The sequence below is a fragment of the Thamnophis sirtalis genome, unplaced genomic scaffold (genome assembly GCF_051295495.1).
Source record: "Thamnophis sirtalis isolate CommonGarterSnake01/CBP01778 unplaced genomic scaffold, rThaSir2_p1.2 scaffold_14, whole genome shotgun sequence".
NCBI classification, from domain to species: domain Eukaryota; kingdom Metazoa; phylum Chordata; class Lepidosauria; order Squamata; family Natricidae; genus Thamnophis; species Thamnophis sirtalis.
In genome coordinates, this window is record NW_028261394.1 from 1,288,732 (window position 1) to 1,310,111 (window position 21,380).

The window sequence follows — 21,380 nt, forward strand, 5'->3', positions numbered from 1 at the left end:
GGTAGGACAAGCAGCCAACACATCTGCACCCCTAAAGGAGCGCATTTGAAAAGGCAGAGACGATGCCACAGATGTCGAAGCGAGCATGCATCCTTCCAGATTTTGACGCTGTTGCAACACCGAGAGATTGCGGTTTGCTTCCGGCTCTTGTTAACCCACGTCGGTCTTTTCTGCCGGGCCAATGTCTGTTCACTTCCAGTATTTCCCTTTCTTGAACGCACCTCCCACCCAACCAGATGTGCAGTTTCTGGGTACAAAACAAGCCTCTTGCGTATGATTCAACGCCACCGGGCTCTCCAGTCAGCAGTTCGGAGAGTGTCGACACAGCATTGAAGTCGCCGCGGAAGGGAACAAGCGGCCTTGAGTGTCTGTATCATGAGGACAGTGACCTGCTGGGAAGGGCTGCTACTCAGGGCTGGTGACGGAGGACCAGAGTGGGGCAAGGGGGGGGGGGAGGAAACGGGGGGGGGGGTGGAGGGGGTGTTTGCTGCTTAGGAGCACATCAAGGCATCAAGGGCCCAGCTAAGGGTCCTGGCGCAAAGCAGGAAATCCAGCAGCAAATTTGCAGGCCTCGAGAGAGGAGTTGATGCCCTTGAATGAAGCCTCCATGTCCACATGCAGTCTACCTCAGGGTAGCCCTTTCTAGAGAGGAACCCAAGGAGGCGAACAAGCTACAAGGACAGAGAGTAGCACTAAGCCAGGATATTTGTGAGCCGAGGTGGCGCAGTGGGTAGAGTGCAGTACTACAGGCCACTACAGCTGACTGTGATCTGCAGTTCAGCGGTTCAAATCTCACTGGCTCAAGGTTGACTCAGCCTTCCATCCTTCTGAGGTGGGTGAAATGAGGACCCAGACTGTGGGGGCGATATGCTGACTCTGTAAACCGCTTAGAGAGGGCTGAAAGCCCTATGAAGCGGTATATAAGTCTAACTGCTATTGCTAAATCTCACCGGCTCAAGGTCGACTCAGCCTTCCATCCTTCCGAGGTGGGTGAAATGAGGACCCGGACTGTGGGGGCAAGTTGCTGACTCAATTTGCTAAAAAATTTGTAAACCGCTTAGAGAGGGCTGAAAGCCCTATGAAGAGGTATATAAGTCTAATAAATAAATAAATTTGTGAGCAGCAATTGTGCTTAATTGGGAAAAGACCACCAATGATAAGATGCCCTCCGGGATGCCTCACATCATGTTGTAAATCCCGTTGCCTGAAGTACCTGAATTCACATGTAAGGATGCTGCAATGGTTATAAGTGCGAGGACTGGCCATAAGTCAATGTTCAGTGCTGCTGCAACTTTGAACATCCACAGGTCTTAAAAGCTGCCACGGTTGGGCTTTCCTGGAGGAGAACTAGGGAGCCGCCACTCGATTGTGCTTCTCGTGTAGTGGCTGCAGGGATACGGTGGGAGACGGACCCTTTCACGGGGGCTACAACGGGGCTCCTGGTGGGAGGGCAGGCCGAGCCCCCGTGAATACAGAACATTTATCGAAGAAATAACGGAGAAACAATGCCGAGTGTGGCGGGACAACAGGACGGTTTCTGCAGCCAGAGAGAGCAGATGGGAGCGGAGCAGCATTCCTGTGGCTGCAGCTGGCAGTCAGATGTTGAGAGAGACACATCAACCGTCTTGCTCCTTGCAAGAGAAGGTGGGCACACAGCCCCCCCCCCCTCCGAGACACGTACCTTTATTTTTCCTGCCCAGATCTCTACGGGCGACCTTAGGAACAAACCTATCCTGGGTTTATTTTATTTCCATTAAGGCAAGAAACAACGGATGGAAACTAATCGAGGAGAATAGCAGCCTGGAATTGAGGAGAAGCTCCCTAACAAGAGAAGACGATTAACCAGTGGAATGACTGGCCTCCAGAAGTTGTGGGTGCTCCACCACTGGAGGTTTTTAAGAAGAGACTGGCTGGAATGATATAGGCTCTCCTGCTTGAGCGGCGGGATGGACTAGAAGACCTCCAAGGCCCCTCCCAGATCTATTATGATTGCTTATCCTTAAACTGAGTTCAGGAGCCACTGAAAGGGGCAAACTCCCCCCCCCAACGATGCTGCTTTGAGGGGGCTTAAGAGGTCCAGCCTGTTGATGCTGCCTCAGTAGCTTCAGCTACACGTGTGTCAAAGCAACCGTTTGTTCCACTGCAGCTGGGAGATGCTGGCTGACAATCGCTCCTCTGTGCTTGCGATGGCAAAGATTTCCCAGGGCACGGGTGCCTGGCGTAAGCAGGGCAGAGTGGCGGGGAGAAGGGGGGAGCAGCCTGAGAAAAGCAGGGGGCCTCCCCTGTCGAAAAGAACATGGCCCCCCTTCCAACCATGCGTGGCTTTATTCCAAGGAGACCCACGCCATCCCTAACAGCCAGGCACCTTCAAGGCCTAATTTGGAGAGAGAGGCCATGTTGGCAGAAGACCAGGCACCAGGTGGGGAAGGGCACCTGTGTGGGTGAGACGCCTCCTCCCACCAGGATGGAGAAATGTGCCAGGAAAGGGTGAACGGAGACAGTAAATTGGGACTCTCTAAATGTAAGGATGGGATGTGCCTGGCCCAGGTTAAAATTTCAAACTTTTAAAGAAACGATTTCTAAGAGGCTGCCAGCCCCATAGAAGGGACTGAGGGGAAGGTTGTGAAACATTGGTATACTGTACTCTCCCCAAACAAAGATAAAAGATGAAAGGGACATCTGTTTGGAGAGCAAAGGCGGAATAGAAATAGTTCTGTAAATAAACTTTCCTTGGCAAGTTTAAATATAGCGACAGCTTCGGTTTTTCCTGCAGAATTAATTGTGTTAGTCACAGGGGCAGAATCCTCATCTGCTCCTCTCTGTTACTTGGAGGCTCAGCCACTGTGGGATGCCAGAGTCCCCCTCCAAGAGTCTGGCAGTAGTGGGGAGAAAGGATTTGCCTTCTTCCCCTTCCACGTTTCATGGCCATGTTCAAAAAATTGCCTCCTGCAAATCTGGGCCATCATCCGACCAACGTTCCAATTTTCCCCGTCGCAGCTTTAAGGCTTCCTAGGACTAAGAGTGGAACGCCGGGTGTGCAAATCAAAACTGCCCCTAAGTTTCTTTTTGATTTGCACTGTTGCACATCGTCCCATTCTTCGCTTCCTTTCCAAGCCTTCAGCCTGGCATTCTGCACCACCTTGTGGGTTGAGAGAATAATGCAAAAACCCCAAAGGCTGCTTTTGCCCGTTTTAAGGTCCAGCTTTCACGAAAGGGAAACTGCCCGTGTGGGTGCCCGTTGCAAAACCAGGAAGGCTGGGAAAATTTTATTCGACAAGGCAGGAGAAAGTACCGAAAGTGAAACTTCAAACGGCAAGAGAAGGATTCGGAAAAAAACAACAACACTTTACTGGATATACGAAGGAAAACTGGCCAAAGTTTTCAATTTTAAAAGGGGAATGCCAATGAGAAGGCAGGGGAATGGTCATGGAAAATGCTTTGCTGATCCTGATTTCCTGGTTAAATGCAGCACTGCAGGCTACTTCAGCTGACTGCTAGTTCTGCAGTTTGGCAGTTCAAATCTCACCGGCTCAAGGTTGACTCAGCCTTCCATCCTTCCGAGGTGGGTAAAATGAGGACCCGGATTGTTGTTGGGGGCGATATGCTGACTCTGTAAACCGCTTAGAGAGGGCTGAAAGCCCTATGAAGCGGTATATAAGTCTAACTGCTATTGCTATTTATATATCTCTCTCTATCTCTACCTATATCTATCTATCTCTATATATCTCTATACCTATACCTATCTCTCCCTCCCTCCCTCCATCTATCATTTATCATCTATCTATCTATCTATCTATCTATCATCTATCTCTATATATATCTCTATATGTATATCTATATCTCTATATCTCTATATCTCTATTAAAAAGAGCCAAGGTGGCACAGTGGTTAAATGCAGCACTGCAGGCTACTTCAGCTGACTGCAGTTCTGCAGTTCGGCTGTTCAAATCTCACTGGCTCAGGGTTGACTCAGCCTTCCATCCTTCCGAGGTGGGTGAAATGAGGACCCGGATTGTTGTTGGGGGCAATATGCTGACTCTGTAAACCGCTTAGAGAGGGTTGAAAGCCCTATGAAGCGGTAGATAACTGCTATTGCTATTGCTATCCAATGTACAAAGAAGCTTGTCATAAAACTTGGCTTCTCCAAGAAAAAGGAGAAATCAAGTCCTACAAGAACATTTGATTGATTGAAGGAGCCTGTTTTGAAGTAAAAGGAGTCAAGTTTACTTGATCAAGACGAAAACATTTGTGTGCAACGTTTCGGAAACCCTTTGTGGACGTTTTGCTGACTCTTAGGATTGAAAAGTTGGTTTAGAGATTCGCTTGTAGGTGAGGGATAGGATGTGGGATGAAGAGAGATCTGTTTAACCTTAAAGGGGGGCGAAGAAGAGCTTTTAAATTTGTCTATACTTCTTGTGATGAAGGTTGGAAGTCACAGGCCTTAGATCCTTTATAATATTTTTTCTTTTTTCCACTTTTCATTCATTCTTTCCAATCTCTTCTGCTTGTATTCTTTTTTTTACTATGGTAATTAAGGATTACGGTTAACATAAGAAACCCATCGAAAACTTCCAAAGCATAAACAAGTGTTGAACTAGCATCGCACAATTAAAAACAAACAAAAACACCGTTCCAAACACCGAAAGTCAATCAAGTGGTGCTTTCAGCTTTTATTTAGTTAAATGCAGCATTCTATACAAGAAAAAAAAAATCAAACCCTTGACAGGGAACTATATTTCTTCCTAAATCAACCCGAATTAAAAGATTTCTCCCCAAATACACTGTACGGAAAATAATCTCTCCCCCCCCCCCCAACCCCATTTGCCACTCAAGTACAGTTATTTTATGTATCCCAAACTTCAGAACTGTACAATTTTGTTTACAAATCACACTTTTTTTTCCTATGAAAAATTTTACCAAAAAAAATATTGCCACTTATTTTATTTGTAACAAAACAATTAGATTTTTTATTTATTTATTTTAAAAAACACAAAAAAAAGTCAGCCAGAACTTTTATTTTTAAAGTGTGTGCTTGGAAGGAAACGGGTGGTGCTAGGAGAGAAAACCCAGGTGCATTTTAAAGCAAAAAAAAAAAAAAAAAGTCTTAGCTCGTGACGCGGGTTCAACACCCCCTGGGAAAAAGCTAAACCAGCCACCCCAGTTGTGCCAATTCCAGGTTTCAGCAACAGTTTGGGCATGATTGACAGGCTAAGGCAGGATCCTTTTTCCGGGGAGGCTCCTCTGAAACCTCACACTAACAGCACTAAAACCGGGATTTGGGTTCTCCTTTGGAGGTCTCCCAACTCGCACAACGGAGTGTTTCCCTTGGAGCATCAGCCTCGCACAACCAAGCCAACCAACAAAGGGGAGGAGGTGGGCGGAGGGTGGGGTGGGGAGATCTATAGGGAAAGGAAAGAGCATGCGTAGAGACCCCCCCCCCTCCTGTTCAACTGTCTGCAGGCTGTTCCAAGAATATCAAGCCTTGGGGGACGCAGATGTCGGCCACTGCGGTGTTGGTGGAGCTCCCGGGGAGACGCAACCAGGTGCAAGGACCAGATAAGGCCACGGGGTCTATCAAAGTCGCCCAGATGCTCGGAGAAGCCACCTACGCATTTTATTTCCCACCTCCTGGCAGGAAAGGCTTCAGGGGGGGGGAGGCCGAAAGAAATAAAATAAAACCGAATAAAAACAAAGCAGCAGATCTAGCTAACAACAAGCTCCTTCTGCTTTCTCAGCTGACCTGGCCCTGGCCGTGAGAAACAACCCTCCAGCCAAAACATTAAAAACTAAAAACCGGGTGGGGGGGGCGGCCGACCTTCCCACCAAGCCAGCCGTTCCCAGGGTGGAAGATTCCGCTTTTGCTCAAGGTCCGGGGATTCCCTGACGGGAGAGGCTGAGCTAGGCTGGGCTGCTGGGCAAAGAGACACAACGCGGCCACTTCAAAGCCCCCAGAGGGAGAAGGTTCAAAACACCAGAAGGCCAAAATGCCCGTCTTGGCTTAGTCAGAATTCCAAAACTGGCCGCTCTCTGCAAAGAGCCAAGCGGAAATGCCTGAATGTATTCCGAGATACCGGCCGTAAGGTGCTGATCAGGGCCATTTCCAGGACCTGCCAGGGATGTTGGGAGAATACTCCTCACTGTGGCCGCTTGAGGATTGGGGTGGTGGTGGGGGACTTCAGCTCCCAGAATTCCCCAGCCAGCCAGAATTCTGGGAGTTGAAGTCCACGCATCTTCAAGCAGCCAAGGTTGAGGCGTGTGGGGTTAGGTCTTCTGCTTCACTCACCTAGGCAGGTACGCGAGACGAGAAAGGGGGGGGACTCCTTCTCCCAACAATTCTCCCCAGCCACAGCCGCACAATCAACAAAAGGAGACGCACAAGGAGGTGCTTCAAAGCCACCCATGCTGCAAGCGAGCGCCAGTGGGACAAACTTTGCTCTCTGCTCTGGAAGACAGGAAGGAAGGAAGGAAGAACCTTCTCACATCCCAAAACCCGTTCCTGATCAGCAGGCACTCAGATCCCAACCGCAGGGAAAACGGCATCTCCACCTCCGGAGTAGAACAGGGCAAAGAGGGAAATCCAGGCTTGATTTCCCTGAAAGCTCCCTCTGTCGGAGGCTAAGCGAGGGCCGGTGTTTGGTGGCGACCTTACCTTGTCGTGCAGGTAGAACAGGCAATAAAATCACGGAAGGTGAGGTTGGCAGGCAGAGACCATGGGGATTATTGGCAGGACGCCTCAGAGGGGGGTAGAGAACCGGACTGATTATGCCACCTAACCTCCCTTCCTGCCTGGGGCAGAAGGACCTTCCCGCTTCCCACGTGGGGCCAAGCTCCATCCTTGCTCACCAGGAAATAGCTCAGGTTAATAGACAGGTGTCCAACTGTGGCAACTTTAAGACCTGTGGACTTCAACTCCCAGCGTGGCTGGTTGGGGAATCCTGGGAGTTGAAGCCCACGAGTCTCAGGGGTGCCAAGGCTGGAGGCTCCGGGCCGAAGAGGACCAAGAGCCGAGAACAGCTCCACCCTCGGCCCTCTGGAGTATCAATGCTTTCTAATAACTGACCACCTGGCTTGAAGGACCGAGGACAGCCGCCTGAGGCTGACCTTCAGGCATCGGAAGCAACAGCAATGTTAATAAAAATTCTTTGCTAAAACATGGGCACGAGGGCAGCGAAGAGACCCCCCCTCCCCCTAGCTCAACAGGTCATTCTCCTGGGCTCAATGAGCATCCCCCTTTCTCCCCGATGCTGGAATTGCAGCCCCCCCCCCACCTCCCCGTGCTGTTAGTGTGAAGAACCTGGGGTTTCTGGCCAAGCGCCCCCCCCCCCACCTCCCTTAAAGAGCCCTCCAGCAGCAGCAGAGCCAAGGTGGGACTGCCGGACCACAGAAAGAAAACAGGCTAAATTCTTAGCAGCAGCAGCAGCAGCGCAGGGAAACACGGGTGCCTTGCTAGCCCAAGCAAGGGAGGGAACGGGGAAATGTTATGGCATCAAACAGGACACACAAAAATGGGGAAAAGAGGGGGGGGGCTGGGAGGGAGAGAGAGGGGTGGGGGGAATAAACCCTGACACTAAAGTGCAACATGTCCTATACGCTTTGCCGTCCGGTGTTGTCGAGAGGAGTCGGATGGGACTTCCAGTTGCTGGAGGAAAGCAGCTTTTTTTTTCAACACCGCGGGAGAAAAATTCTCGCAAGAGAGTCAGCATTGGGAGCCCTTTGGTGCAAGACGGAGCGAGTGGGGGGAGAGGGAGAGGCGAGAGAGAGAGAGGCAGGCGTCGTCGCCGTGTCCGTGGCGGTGTGAAAAGGCTGCGCGGGGAGGAGGGGGGGGGCAGGGAGCCTTCGGAGGAAGCAGCAGCAGCAGCTTCAGAGCAGAGGGGAATCTGGCAGCCCCTCCCTCGGCCGTACTCGCAACGCATCGCTTTTTGGCATCTCCAAAATCTGCTCCAGCCCAAGGCCTCTGAGGGAGCCACGGAGCTTTGTTTATTTCCTTTTTTTCTTAAAAAACAGAAAAGCTGCCTCTGCTATGAGGCATGGCCACCTGCCCCGGGAAAGCAGGCAGGCGGCACCACAGACCTCCTAGCCAGCACGGATGCGGAAGGAGGGAGGGAGGGAGGAAGAGAGGGAGGAAGCCAGATTTGTTCCAGCTCTTTTTCAAGATAAAACAGGAAGAGAAGGGGCGAGATAACCTTGAAGCTAAAGGAGAAATAACTCAGAGAGGGGAAGAAATATCCCATTTCACAGCCTGAAAGCCAGTCTCATCACCTCAAAGGCTGGGGAAGGAGGATGTTGGGGGGGGGGGGTCAAAAGAATTCCTCAATGCCGCCTCATCTTCACTTTCCGTGCCGGACTCCCCTCGTCCTCCTCCTCCTCTTCCTCCTCCTCCAAGTCTTCTGTGTACTCGGAAGACTTCCGCCAATAGTTCTCAGAGCTGAAATGGCTCCGCCTCCGGTGTTTCGGCAAGAGGACCGAGCGCCGGTTCTCCTCTTTATCCATCTCTAAAATCCGAGGTCTGCCGGAAGAAGAGAGAGAGAGAGAGATCTGTAGTATAGTATAGCCTTTAGTGTCATTGTACAAAATAAATACAACTTTCTACTTTCTCTTTAAGTACATTTTAAACTGTTTTTGTTAAAGATTTATACCTTGGATTATTGTACATGTATACTGCTATTTTTTCTTTTTTATGTATATTGAAATGGAATTATAAATACCATCAACCCAAAAGGGAGTTTGGTCAGAAGCTGAAACACACCAAGTGAATTAGAGGAAGAGTGGGAAGCAGAGGAGAGAAGAAAGATAGGAAGAGAGGGATAGGAGAGAGGGTGAAGGGGGAAGATGAGGTGTATAAGGAAGAGTGGTAAGGGGAGAGAGGAGAAGGAGAAAGGAAGGGGAGGTAGAGTAGAAAATGATGGAGGGAAGACAGGATGTAGAAGAGTGGGAAGCAGAGGAGAGAAGAAAGATAGGAAGAGAGGGATAGGAGAGAGGGTGAGGGGGGGGAAGATGAGGTGTATAAGGAGGAGTGGAATGAAGAGAGGAGAAGGAGAAAGGAAGGGGAAGTAGAGTAGAAAATGATGGAGGGAAGACAGGATGTAGAAGAGTTGGAAGCAGAGGAGAGAAGATAGGAAGAGAGGGACAGGAGAGAGGGTGAGGGGGGGAAGATGAGGTGTATAAGGAGGAGTGGAATGAAGAGAGAGGAGAAGGAGAAAGGAAGGGGAAGTAGAGTAGAAAATGATGGAGGGAAGAAAGGATGTAGAAAGGGGGAGGAGAGAGGGGGAAGAAAGTGTCGGATAAGGTATAAATATGGTGTATGGAGAGCAGAAGAGCCAATAACTGGTGTTTTTTTTCTCTCTTTGGTAGATGATGGTAAGATGAATTGATGTAATTACTTAATAATACAACTTGATATTGACTATGTAATAGTATACATGTGATTATATGCTATGAAAATGGAAAATAAAAACTTTTTATGTCAATAAATACAACGAAATTGGTCAATAAATTGACTAACTCGGAGAGGCCGAGATTCCCCCCCACTCAACCAGAGTCTTATCTCTCCCCCCCGCCCCCCCAGGGCCAGCCTGCCTCCTGTGGAGCCTCTTACCGGTGGGCTGCGTCGGGGTCTGCTTTGCGATGGGACCTCTTTGGCTTCAGGATGGGGTCCCGGTTGCTCCCCGACAGACGGTCCGAAGCGTAGCCGGGGACCAACACAGAGCTACTCAGCGATCGGGTCTCCAGCCGGGGGGCGTCTACTCTGGTTCTGGAAGCATTAGAGACAACACAACGGCATTGGTGACCAGGGGCCACTCAACATACAAAACACCTTGCACCTCACACAGCCACACAAGCCCGAAGGCCAAGGGCTCAGGGACGAAACTCAGCTTCCCCCTCTCGTCAAAAGAGGATAGGAGAGGAGTCGGTTGCCAAACATCGGGGATGCTGCAACAGTCGTAAGTGTGAAAAACGATCATAAGTCACTTTTCCCAGTGAACTGTCGTAAGTAGAGGACTCCCTGCAATAGGTGAAGCCCTCTGTGCCATCCCGCATGACTGAAGTACAGCAGTTAGGACATAAATGTAATTTTTTTTTTAAAACCCGGATTCTATAAGGGCGAAATACAAACTTCCAACCTCAGATTAAAATGGGAAGAACGTTTCTGTGAAGCATCAGGGGGGGAAATGTTTCAGTTTAGAGCAGTGTTTCTCAACCTTGGTGACTTTTAATTCCTGTGGGCTTCAACTCCCAGAATCCCCCAGCCAGCACAGCTGGCTGGGGGCTTCTGGGAGTTGAAGTCCACAGGAATTAAAAGTCACCAAGGTTGAGAAACACTGGTTTAGAGTGAAGGCCTTTTTTTGTTAGTTTTAAAAAACACCCTTCTATCATTTCTCATCCTTCACTTTCAACCGGCTTCTGTCCCAATTCCCTTGTGTTTTAAAGAGCCCCAACTGCTCCATGCTGACGGGTTTACTTTTAGGAGATTTTAAAGGGACGAAGCAGCCACGGAAAAGTTAACCAATGGCCCTGAAACCGAAACGCCCTTAGAAATGTCAGTGCCGACCTTAACATTCAAACAGGCACCCAAGTTCTGCCTCCCAGTAAGAAGAGGACAGCGGAAAATTCACACAATCATTTGCAGAAGCCACCGAGGATCAAAGGGCACCGAAGTGGTTTTTGGTCTCTTGTTTACCCTATAAACTGGGGCACATTTTTTTTTGTTCTGCTCCAAGTTCATCGACGACTTTCCAGGCTTGGAAGAAGAGTCCCCCCCGCCCCCCAAAAAACCCCTTCAGCTGCCCTGAAGTGTTTATGTCCACACGGTAACCAGGCAGCTGGAGGGAATTTCCACTCCATCCATGCCAGATCCTTTCCACGCAACGTGCTCTCTCGTCTCTCTTGGCAAAAGGCCGGATCTCCAGACGACCGAGACGTGCGCACCGATCTTGGCACGCAGTGCGGTGCTGCACTGCTGGATAAGCGCAGGGCCAGTGCTGACCGGCCGAAGGTGCGCCAGAAGATTTTTCTGGCAGCCGGAGGCTTCACGCGCACAACTCAAGATGTTGGCGCAGGCATCACAAGTGCAAAAGCAACGAAGGAAGACCTCTCTCGCTATGAATCTGCCCGGGTGCTTGAAATCAACAAAGGAAATTGACCTGGCTAGCACAGGTATGGCTGCAGCATGCAATACCGCGCTTTGTGGGAAGATGCCTTTAGCTGCCACTCTTCCATAAAAGGCTTTCAATTGTTGATCTTCATGGTTTAGTTTCGGATATAATTTTAGTTTACATTCTAGGCTTTTGATCCATTGTTGTAACCTCAAGTGCTTACGGGAGCGTAATGACGAGGTATAAGCGGGCAAGGTAATTATTACTATGCAAGTCTCACAGCCTCTTCCCTCTTTTTCTAGCTGCTTTCCCGATACAAATTACCGGAGACGCTAATCTCAAAAGGTTAACGAAAATCAGATGACACCATTGCTTCCCTCTGGACTACGGCAGTAATTAATCTACTTCCAGCCTACGGAAGACTTTTGATAGGAGGCAGGAATCCTGGGATAACCGCATGCGCCTATCGGCAGGATGATAGCACGATCCCATAGTGGAATCACAAGGCTGACTTTAATTCAAGTTCCCCTTGAGTATCAACGGCTGGAAACGTTCACGTTTTCAAACACAATTTCAAACAGAGCCTCTGCCTTCTGCTGGGGAATTCTGGGTGTTGAAAGTCCGCGTGGCTTGAAGTTGCCAAGTGCTGATCTAGCAGGCTTCCAACCACCCCAGTTGCAAGTTCTTAAAAGAAACAAGGCAAGACATTTGTGTACTAAGGAGATCCTTTCTTGGCTTCTCCCCAGCCCCAACTGCTCATGGTTCAGGGATCCACAGGGATCTGCTCATGGTACAGATCCACAGAAAGGACCGAGAAGCCCCCTCTTTAAATAAATGTTTCAAGAGGCAACACCTCAGGAGCAGGAGGATGGGGGGGGGGGAAAGCATGGACAATGAGTCAGCATCAGTTGCGCTAACTCCAAAACCGGCATCGGAAACCAGCAAATGAGGCCAACAGCTTTCCCTTCCCGGAGATCCTGCCACTCACTTCCGAAGGATGATCACGGCTCTCCTCTCCTTGATATCCTGTGGTCGGATGCAGTGTGTGATTTCGTCAGCTGCGTAGCCACTGTGTGAGACAAAAGGGGGTTTAGAGCACAGGAGTTTGCTTTGGGAATTTTTCTTACCAGGTCTGCGACCACAGCTGCTCCTTGGAGGGTTGCTAAACATCATTTCAAAGATTGGTCAAAGATTTGCAGGAAAAATTACCTGGGGCTCCCCCCATTTTCAATACTACTTATAGCACTCCACTGGCTCCCCCAAATCCTTAACTCTAACAAATACTGGCCCACCACAAGTGGGGTCCCTCTTGCGTGCTCCGGATCTCCAGTCAACTTGCTTTGAATTTTCCTAGCCCCAGTCAATATCCTGATATCATGAGTTGGTCAAAGACGGTAATAAAGATGTTTGATTTATATCCTGATATTCCATTCTGATCCCTTCCTGGCCTAAGGTCAGAGGCTACAGAGGAGATGGGAGACAAAAGAACGCAATGGCTCTCCTGGATGTATTGGGACGACGGTTCCCCCAAAAAATTAGGCGGCGTTGAAATTCCTTGGCGGGTTGGATTTACACCACGTCATCATCGAGACCCCCATGTGGTAGCCAAGCCTGACTTTGCTAAATACCAGATTTAGATTATTAGATCTCTCTGTGAAAAAAATTACACTCTTCAGCTCTTGCTCAGTTTGACAAACTTAGGAATGTTTTGCTATGCACAGCTTGTGTAACCAAGTATCTGTGGTCTAAAAGGCCGGCTCTCAGCAGCTCAAGAGGCCAAGGCAGATCACGTAGCATAAGCTCACGGGCATTCTTTAGCCAGCTACCAGGATCCTAAGGAAATGTACTGAGCTAGGATGACGTTTTGCCGAATCAACCCCAATTCTGAGAAAAAGGTTCCAGGACTATAAACTCCAATTCTTCTTCTTTTGTAAGTTATCTGGTCGGTACTAACTGGTACTAACTGGGACACACCTCCCAAAGGTATGTCTGGTACACTTAAATGCAAGAAAATACCAAGCCTATGGATCACAGGATGTTTTTTTAAGCAACACTCATGTGTGAAGTAAAAACAGAATGAAAACAATTTGAAGCCAAACAGGTGAGTGCCAAGTTGAAAGATTGGGTAGATTAAAAAGGCTGGGCCGGTAAATAGGATTTGGGGCAGGTATCTCCAAAAGACAGAAGTGACAATTTGGGGGGGGGGGGATGTCTTCTCTCTTACAACCAGCTGTTACAGCTTGGCGGCAAGACCCTCCAAGAAAAAGCCTCCTATGGGGCATGTTTGATTTGCAGCCTGCTAACTTCTCCATGAGCGCCGGTTTGGTGAAATGGCTAAGGCATCAGGCCAGAAATCGGAGAGACCCGAGTTCTAGTCCTGCCTTGGGTATGAAGCAGTGGAATGACCCTGGACTAGCCCACTTTCTCCCAGGCCTGGGAAGGAGGCGATGCAACAAATCCTTTCTGAAAAACCTTGCCAGGAAAACTGCAGGGACTTGGCCAGGCACTTTCTGAGAATTGGACGCAGTTAAACGGAAAAAGAAAAAAAAAAGGCAGTGTGGTTCAGACTCTGGTTTTGTGACTAAGATCCACTGGAACCTTCACGGCTATTAATCCGGCCTTGGCCTGCAGTGGAAACACACGTCAATTGCATTGCCTTCCCATAGTTGTTCCCATCTCGGCTATTCTAAGAGTGTCACCATAGGGCCTGGATTTGGATTTTACTTTATTTATATGCCGCCCTTTTCCCTGAGGGGACTCAGGGCGGCTCACAATCCAGGGGGAGGGAAGTACAAGACAAGGTACACACATGAAGACAATACATCATTAAAAAAAACAACGCAACAGTCATACTATTCGGGTGGGGTTGAAGTCTTTAGCCCCAGGCTTGTCGGGACAGCCAGGTTTTAAGGGCTGTGCGGAAGGCCTGGAGGGTGGTGAGGGTACGAATTTCCATGGGGAGTTCGTTCCAGAGGGTCGGAGCAGCCACCGAGAAGGCTCTCCTCCGGGTAGTCGCCAGTCGACATTGACCGGCTGATGGAATTTGGAGGAGGCCTAATCTATGGGATCTTATTGGCCTAGTGGAGGTAATTGGCAGTATTGGATGGCCAATCTGTTCCACGCCTCAGCTCTGGTGTGCTTGCAAGAGCCGGCCAGCTGATTTTCAGCCTTCCCCACCCTACCCCTTCCCCAGGCTTCACGAAAGCCACCAGAGGAAAGACTGGGGAGGGCGAAAAACATACCCAACGGGCCAACCGGAAGTTTGTTCCTCAACTTCCGGTTGGGCCATTGTGATGTTTCCTCCCCCTTCCCAGGCTTCAGGAAAGCCTCCAGAGCCTGGGAGGGCAAAAACTCCACCACCACCACCCCCATGCAGGGGGCGCACGAAAATGAGCAGGTGGTGGAGTCGCACATGCATGTGCAAATGAGTGGGCACGCCTGTGCGTGCAATAGCGCGCGGAGACACACAATTTTGGCACACCTTTAGAGGGTGACATTCCCTATAAATTTCATCCGGTTCACTCAGTGTCCACAATCAAGATTTGTCCAGAAGTGGATAGAAACGGAATGGTTCTCATTTGTCTTTAATGCAAAAAAACAAAAGAAAAAAAAAATTCTTGGCTACCTATTAAGAGAAAGAAAACATTCCAACTTGGTTGATGAGTTGCGAAAGGCTGTGTGTAGCTGTGTGAGGCTCGTCCTTTCCGACCGCCAACAACACAAACGCAGGAACAAGCCTCGCAGCTGTCAGTATTAGAAAGCAGAGCCGAGAAGCCTCATTGCCAAAGAAGCAGGCGATGGGTTTGGAGAAGCTGCGGTGTCGGAAAGGCAGGGAAACCCAAGAGAAATCAACCCTCCACCACCAGAGGTTATGGGGAAAGCATACAGGCCGCAATTTCTGTCGTCTAATGCAGTGTTTCCCAACCTTGGCAACTTGAAGATGTCCGGACTTCAACTCCCAGAATTCCCCAGCCAGCATTCGCTGGCTGGGGAATTCTGGGAGTTGAAGTCCGGACATCTTCAAGTTGCCAAGGTTGGGAAACACTGGACTCTAATGCCACCTTGGCAGGAGGCCTCCGATTAAGCAGGATTAAGAAGCTGGCCCTGCCTACCTGCCCTCCTCCTTTCCAGAGCTCCCAAAAAGACAGCTGCATTCAGAAGTTGCTGCTTCTTCGGCTGAAGGCTCAGATCCGGCTCCTTGGCTGGATTTGAAGAGTCCTTCGGGGAGTTTCAAGAAAACCGGAATCTGTCCCCCTTCTGAGCCAGCAAAGCTTCCAACTTTAAAGGCCTCCTTTAATTCAATGCCTGAGAAGGCTGCTTCTACTTACTCCCCGCAGACTGAAGTATAAAGGCCTTGTTTAAAGGGCATCGAGTGGCAAGATGTCTGCCCCTTAGCTTGGAAACCAGCCTGCCAGGAAATAAATGTCAAGACGCTGCACGGCGCCCTTGGCCAGACAAGGTTTCCGGGGGGACCGGGGGGGGGGGGGACAACACCCCACTGGTTGCCTTGGTAAACTGGCAGAGGAAGTGGAGGTTATTCTTGAAAGCTCCTGTAACAGGTGACTTTGTAAACCTGCTCACCAAAGGGCTCCCCCAGTTTGGTTGGAAATCCCTTTTTTCTCCCAACTTGGGTTAATCCGAAACACAGGTGGGCTTAGTAATACCCATCTTCTTATAAGGTCCAGGAAACGGAGCGCCACGGTGACCCCCCTCCAGCCAAAATCAACAACCAGAAGGTCCCCCCCCCCCCCAAAGAGCAACTTCTAGACAGAATGCAAGAGCGGTGGAAATAATACCTGCTCGGCTACCCGTGCTAGTAAAAATGCTCTCCTGGGGCAACTGTCCTGGTATCTTTGGGGGTGCTGGCTGTGCCATGCAGGTGAAAAAGCAGGTGAGTTAGGAGCTTCCTGTTGGAAAGCAGGTGGTCAATTGCCACCTGAAAATTGGCCAACTAAAACAAGAATGTGTTTTGCTACCTGTACAAATAAGCCATGTAACTATCCCCAGCTATCAACCTGCCTAAAACTCTTTTGCTAGCTAAACCACCTCAGATTTAGAGGTCATTTTTCCACGCGGCGGCTTGGCCTCTTCCTGACCGTCAAGGCTACTTGGCCTCCTGCACGAACCTTAGTTAATATGTACGAGGCGCCCTGGATGTAACACTTCAGCTTTTGCTTCTCTTTATTATTGATGCACCTGGGCTGTTGCGTAAGGCCCTGCTTGTGCTCCCAGACCGTGTGCAGATCAGCTTACCGAGGCAAGCAGGGGATCACCTTACCCCTCATGGAGCACTTCCAAGCTCTCCCTCCTAAGACCCCCCCCCCCAAAAAAAAGATCGGCTGCCCTCCCATTTACCATGGCAACCCTGAATCATTGGAGAAGGCTTGACTCATCCCGACAGAAAAATGGTTCCGGCTTACAAGCCTATAAATACAGTTCGTCACGAGTTTGTCCTGACCCAGCATTTCGTACTCATTCACACTCGGGGCTTGTGAAGAAGCAGCAGCAGCAGCACCATCTTCACGAGGTCCTAATTGCAACAGGAAATACTATCTCTTTATTAACCAGGATCATCTCCATCCTCTGTTTTACAGGGGGGAGTGGTGGGATGTACAGGAAAAGGAAAAAAGAAAAGAGCCAAGGATTGCAAGTTGCAGCGGCAGCTTTACAGCTTTAGCAGAAACTGCTCTGGATAGAATGGCTGAATGATTATTCCCTCCTCCAGAAAAAGAACTCATTGTTTTAAGAGAGTTAAGACCGTCTGCAAAATCCACCTGATAGGAAAGGAGAAGCCTGGGCCCTGGATGACGAGCATGGCAGGTAAGTCCTCCTCACCTTGCCCTCCCTAGGGGCCAAAGCCAGGGGTCAACTGCTGACTCAGAAGAGACCCTCGGGCCTAGCAATGCCAGCCTCCATTGGCTCCGTTGCCTTACTGTGTGCGCTGCCGAGGCTGCGTTTTGTCCTTAAAAATGCTGCTGTAGGGAACCGATCAGTCATGCCGTTCTCCGATTTGCATTCTGAACGCAAACAAGTCATTAGGCTCCCGTTCAGCTGGGAGGTGCACCCTGGCAGTCAAAACATTTCCAGCAGAGGCACAAACCCACACGAGCCTCTTGCAGAAGGTGCACGGAGTGGAGTAGGAGGTCCCTTCTCCTGCCTCGGTTCCCCTTGTCTACAAGTGTGATCTTCTGGGGTTTCCTCCCCACGCTGCTCTTTCTTCTAACGTGGAAGGCACTAGCTATTTTTATTTTGGGCCCACTGCTCTGCACTTATCTTAAAAGGAACGACTTTCCACCCTTATATTCTCTTCCCACCGCCCATATTGCTCAACGTCAAGCTTTCTTCGGCTTCTACGGTTCTCAAGGCTGCCTGCTCTCCGTGGGGTCACCCCACAGCAAGTCTGGAACTCAAATGTTCTGCCAGCTGCAATCTAAATTGCACGCTTAGTTCATCTCACAGACCGGGTTTTGGTCTTCTCTTACGCAAATCTGGGACTGTGCTGTGAAACGACTTCTCTGTGCCCGGCCGCGTACGAGCGAGGTGGCTAAAACCAAATATTGAGGCTTGTTCATCGCTACAGAACTTGTGAACTAAGCCTCACTTAGAAGACTCAAGACAGTTCCCGGAAGACAGCTTGAAAACCAGCCTTTCAATAAACGAGAACCACTTGCATCCAAGGCAGACTGAGCCAACAAAACCCTTCGTGGCTCAACAAGGAATCCCTAACCCAATATTTATTCCAATATTTGAGGGATTGCCACAAAGAAGAGGCGGACAAATTATTTCCCAAAGCACCAAAGAGCAGGAGAAGAAATAATGGATGGAAACTAATCGAGAAGAGAAGCAACTTGGGTGTTACGGAGAAACTTCCTGACAGTGAGGACAATTAACAGTAGGACAGAAGTTGCCTTCAGAGGTTGTGGGTCACTGGAGGTTTTCAAGAAGGGACTGGACAGCCACATGTCCGAAATCGCATCGGTTCTCCTGTCTGAGCAGGGGGCTGGACTAGAAAACCCCCAAGGTCCCTTCCAGCTCTATTCTGTTCTAATATGGCGGTCAAACATCCCCCCTTTCAGAATCCACTGCAGAGAGGGAAAATGGCTCAAAAAGCAGAGAGCTCAGAGCAAACCAAGTCGCTGGGCAGGCAGGGGAGGCAGAGTCCGCACTCCGGCGTTTCCTTACCTGAGTACAGTGACGCTCCCCCTCCGCACGGGCAGGAAGAAGACCGGCTCGGAGACCCTGATGGGCTTGAACTGGAACTTGCATCCGAAGCAGAGGGCTGAGTCACTGAAGAAAGACACCGAGACAATCGGCCTCTCGAAGATGTGAATGGGGTCCACGTGGGAGACGATGCAGCCCCCCGGCTGGTAGTCGTTGATCACCGCACTGTTCACAAAGCCCTCGGGGATGACCCGGTGCTCCACCAGCTTGCGGATGACCAGGTCGTGAACCCACTCAGGAATGGTGTCCACTTCCCCCCGCGGGTACAGCCGCTCCTGGCCGGGGCCTCGCCTCTGCAGCTGAGACCCATAGGTGTAGCCCTCCCCAAAGAAGTACTTGTTCCGGAGCGGGGCCCTGTCCACCGTGTGCTCTTTGTAGAGGCCCTTCTCGGCCCGGGAGACCACCTCGTCGATGCGCGCTTCGATCTTGACGCATTCCTCGGGGCTGAACAAGCGCAGCTGCCGGATGCCGCCTTTGACCTTCTGGGCCTCCTCTTCCTCCTCCTCCTCCCCCCGCAGGGGGTCTTCGGAGTCGGTGGGCTCGGAGTCGGAATCGTGGTGGTGCTTGCGCTTGCGCTCGGGGGCTCCCCCCCCAGCCCCGTAGGGGGACTCGGCAGGATCCCGCCTGCTCTTGCCGCCACCGCCGCTCTTGTAGCCGTCCCGGTAAGGCATCATCGATTTGAGCTTCTCTCGTAGGTCCGTATATCCACTCCCAGCCATGGCCAGTCCCCTGGTCACCGCTGCCCTCTCGGTTAAATCCCCTGAGGTGCGGCTGGAAGGGCTGGTGAGCGGGATGGCCTGGTATAATGTTCACGGCATGGTCCGGCGTTGCAGAATGAGCCTCGGGAGGAAAGAAAGCCAAAGGCCTACAGTTTGGCCTCCGCCCCGAATCAAGGGCCCTTCCGGATGGGGAGGATGCCCCCTCCCCCTTCCAAGAGTTTCCCCTTGCCCACCACCAGAACAGGGGCAAGGGGACCCCCAAGTCTGGTGAGAAAGCTACGTATTCAGTTTTCAGCCCAAGGCTTGAAAGGAGGCGGGCGCCGAGCCCGGCATTTCCACCTGTAGCCACCAATTTTATTCCTCCGACGTGTGTGCCAAGACCTCAGAGATCTCACCTGCAGGGAGAAGGAAGTTACGGGAGTCGGTCAGGACGCTGAGAAAAAGTCCTTATGTGCCCCAGGGAACCCATCCTGCCAGCCTTTCCCTGGGCAAAAGGATAAAAGTCAGGAGGGGCTGACCAGGAGAAGGGCAAAGCCCACCCACCCACCCCACCCCGTTCTCCCCTTCCCTTACTGAAGGAGGCAAGCCAAGCCAAGCCATCCCCTCTTCCCCCAAAAGGAGCTGCTTAGGCCCTTCCCCCTTCTTTCCTCCTCCATGAGGCTCAGAGCAGGAAGTGGCCCCGTTGACACCAGCAGGGAAAGCGCCGCATCCCCCGGAGGCCACGCGGATTCTCCCACAAGTGACTCAGGCGGCCTGGGAGGGGTGGGGGGGGGAGGGGAGGAATGCTCCTGCCGTTTCCCCCCCCCGCAATGAGAAAGGGGGGCAGCTCCTCCTCTGCGGATCCTTCCACATCCTCCCCCCCACCCCGATTCTGCTTTCTGCCACTTATTCGCCCCCTCCCCAAAAGGTGTGTGGGGTGGGGGGTCTGGCCAGGTGGGGACGCTTCTCCCCAAGGCTCCCCTCCCCCAGGGAGGAGGGGGAGACCCCGCAGGACCCCCTGGGGCACCCCTCCCCCTCTCTGTCACGTGGTCAGGCTGCGACCCCCCCCAGCAGAGTCAATGAGGCGACAGCCACCCCCACCCAGGGACCCCCGGACTTGGGGGCGGGGTGTCAGGCCAGGAAGGGCGCCGGGGCCTTGCCCGGCCGGACTCACCGCGCTCCGGCCGGCTCTCCCTCCCTCACCACGCGCCTCCCTCACCCGGCTGCGGCCGCAGCGTCGGCCCGGCTCCCTTCATGGCGGCGCAGGGACGGCGGACGAGGGGACGAAGCTGCTGCTGCTACCGCCGCTGCTCCCGCTGCCCGGACGGCTCGCTACGTCACCCGCGGCCGGCCCGACATTATAAATAACTTCAGGGCATCCTCCTCCTCCTCCTCCTCCTCCTCTCCGCCTTCTCCTCAGAGCGCAAGCCGCGCCTCCCGCGCAGGCGCAGCTGCCGGCGCGCCTCACTGTGCAGGCGCGGGCAAGCCACGCCCCCGGCCGCGCGACGAAAGGAAGCGGGCTCTTGGCCGGGAGGGCTCCGCGCATGCGGCCCTCGCCACCAACGAGTGAAGGGGGTAGAGCGGCGCGCGGTGTGTGAGTGAGGTGAGGGGGTTGTTTCAGAGTCAGATGCTTTCTGACGGGATCCTTTCTTTAGGAAGAAAATGCGAAGCAGGAAGGGGTTTCCCCGATGCTTGCGAAACGCCCCTCCGTGAATGTTATGCAATGGTTTATTTCCCTTACGGCGGCCGGAAATCGTAGCGGCCTGTAAAAATGCGTGCGCGAAAAGGCGGCTGAAGAGGGGTCCCGTCGCGCATGCTCAGCCTGGGAAACAGCGCAGGCGCACAAAGCATGCATCTTCTCGCCCGGCGGTGTGAAGGTGCCTAAGGAGTCTACACTGGGACACTGAGGTAAAGGAGGGGGCGTGGCTACCTTGGCGCCGATTGGCTACGCTTTCCGTGCCAGGCGGAGTTACCTGAAAAGGCTGCTCGTTGATTGGCCGAAGTGAAATCCGCGCGCGAAGAGCCGGCCAAAGTGACTGCAAGCGAAGAAGTTGGTTCCTCTTTGAAGCGCCTCCCATGATGCCTTGCGCGGGCGACTCTGTCCAACCCCGAAGCATTATGGGAAATTCCTTTTAAACAGATCCTTCCAGCCAGGGATCCAGAGCCATCGTCCCCAGCCACCCCTTGTGCGCATGCTTGCAGCCCCAAAAGGCCTTTATTAAAGGGTCTGGTTTGCAATGCAGGGAGCATTGGATGAGATGGGCAGCACACGAATAAAATAAAATTTTAACAAAACCACAGAATTAACAAGAGGGGGAAAAATGTAAGATAGTTTGCATATAAAATAGTACTGAATAAGAATTATAAG

General features: G+C 51.5%; 1 protein-coding gene across 2 annotated transcripts; it reads right to left on the minus strand.

Annotated features, from left to right (window-relative positions):
* Positions 1 to 4,645: 4,645 nt before the first annotated feature.
* On the minus strand, positions 4,646 to 20,407 carry ALKBH5 (alkB homolog 5, RNA demethylase). Of its 2 annotated transcripts, none has more exons than XM_087701731.1 (5): positions 20,232 to 20,407; positions 18,276 to 19,428; positions 12,082 to 12,162; positions 9,596 to 9,751; positions 4,646 to 8,506 (listed from the first exon to the last, which is right to left on the minus strand). In XM_087701731.1, the coding sequence occupies exons 2-5, from the start codon at positions 19,031 to 19,033 to the stop codon at positions 8,311 to 8,313; spliced, it is 1,191 nt and encodes a 396-aa protein (XP_087557857.1). In that variant the 5' UTR covers positions 19,034 to 19,428; positions 20,232 to 20,407; the 3' UTR covers positions 4,646 to 8,310. The 2 variants fall into 2 exon arrangements, with proteins under 2 accessions (XP_087557857.1, XP_087557858.1); XM_087701732.1 differs by having other exon boundaries at positions 20,187 to 20,407.
* Positions 20,408 to 21,380: the final 973 nt, after the last annotated feature.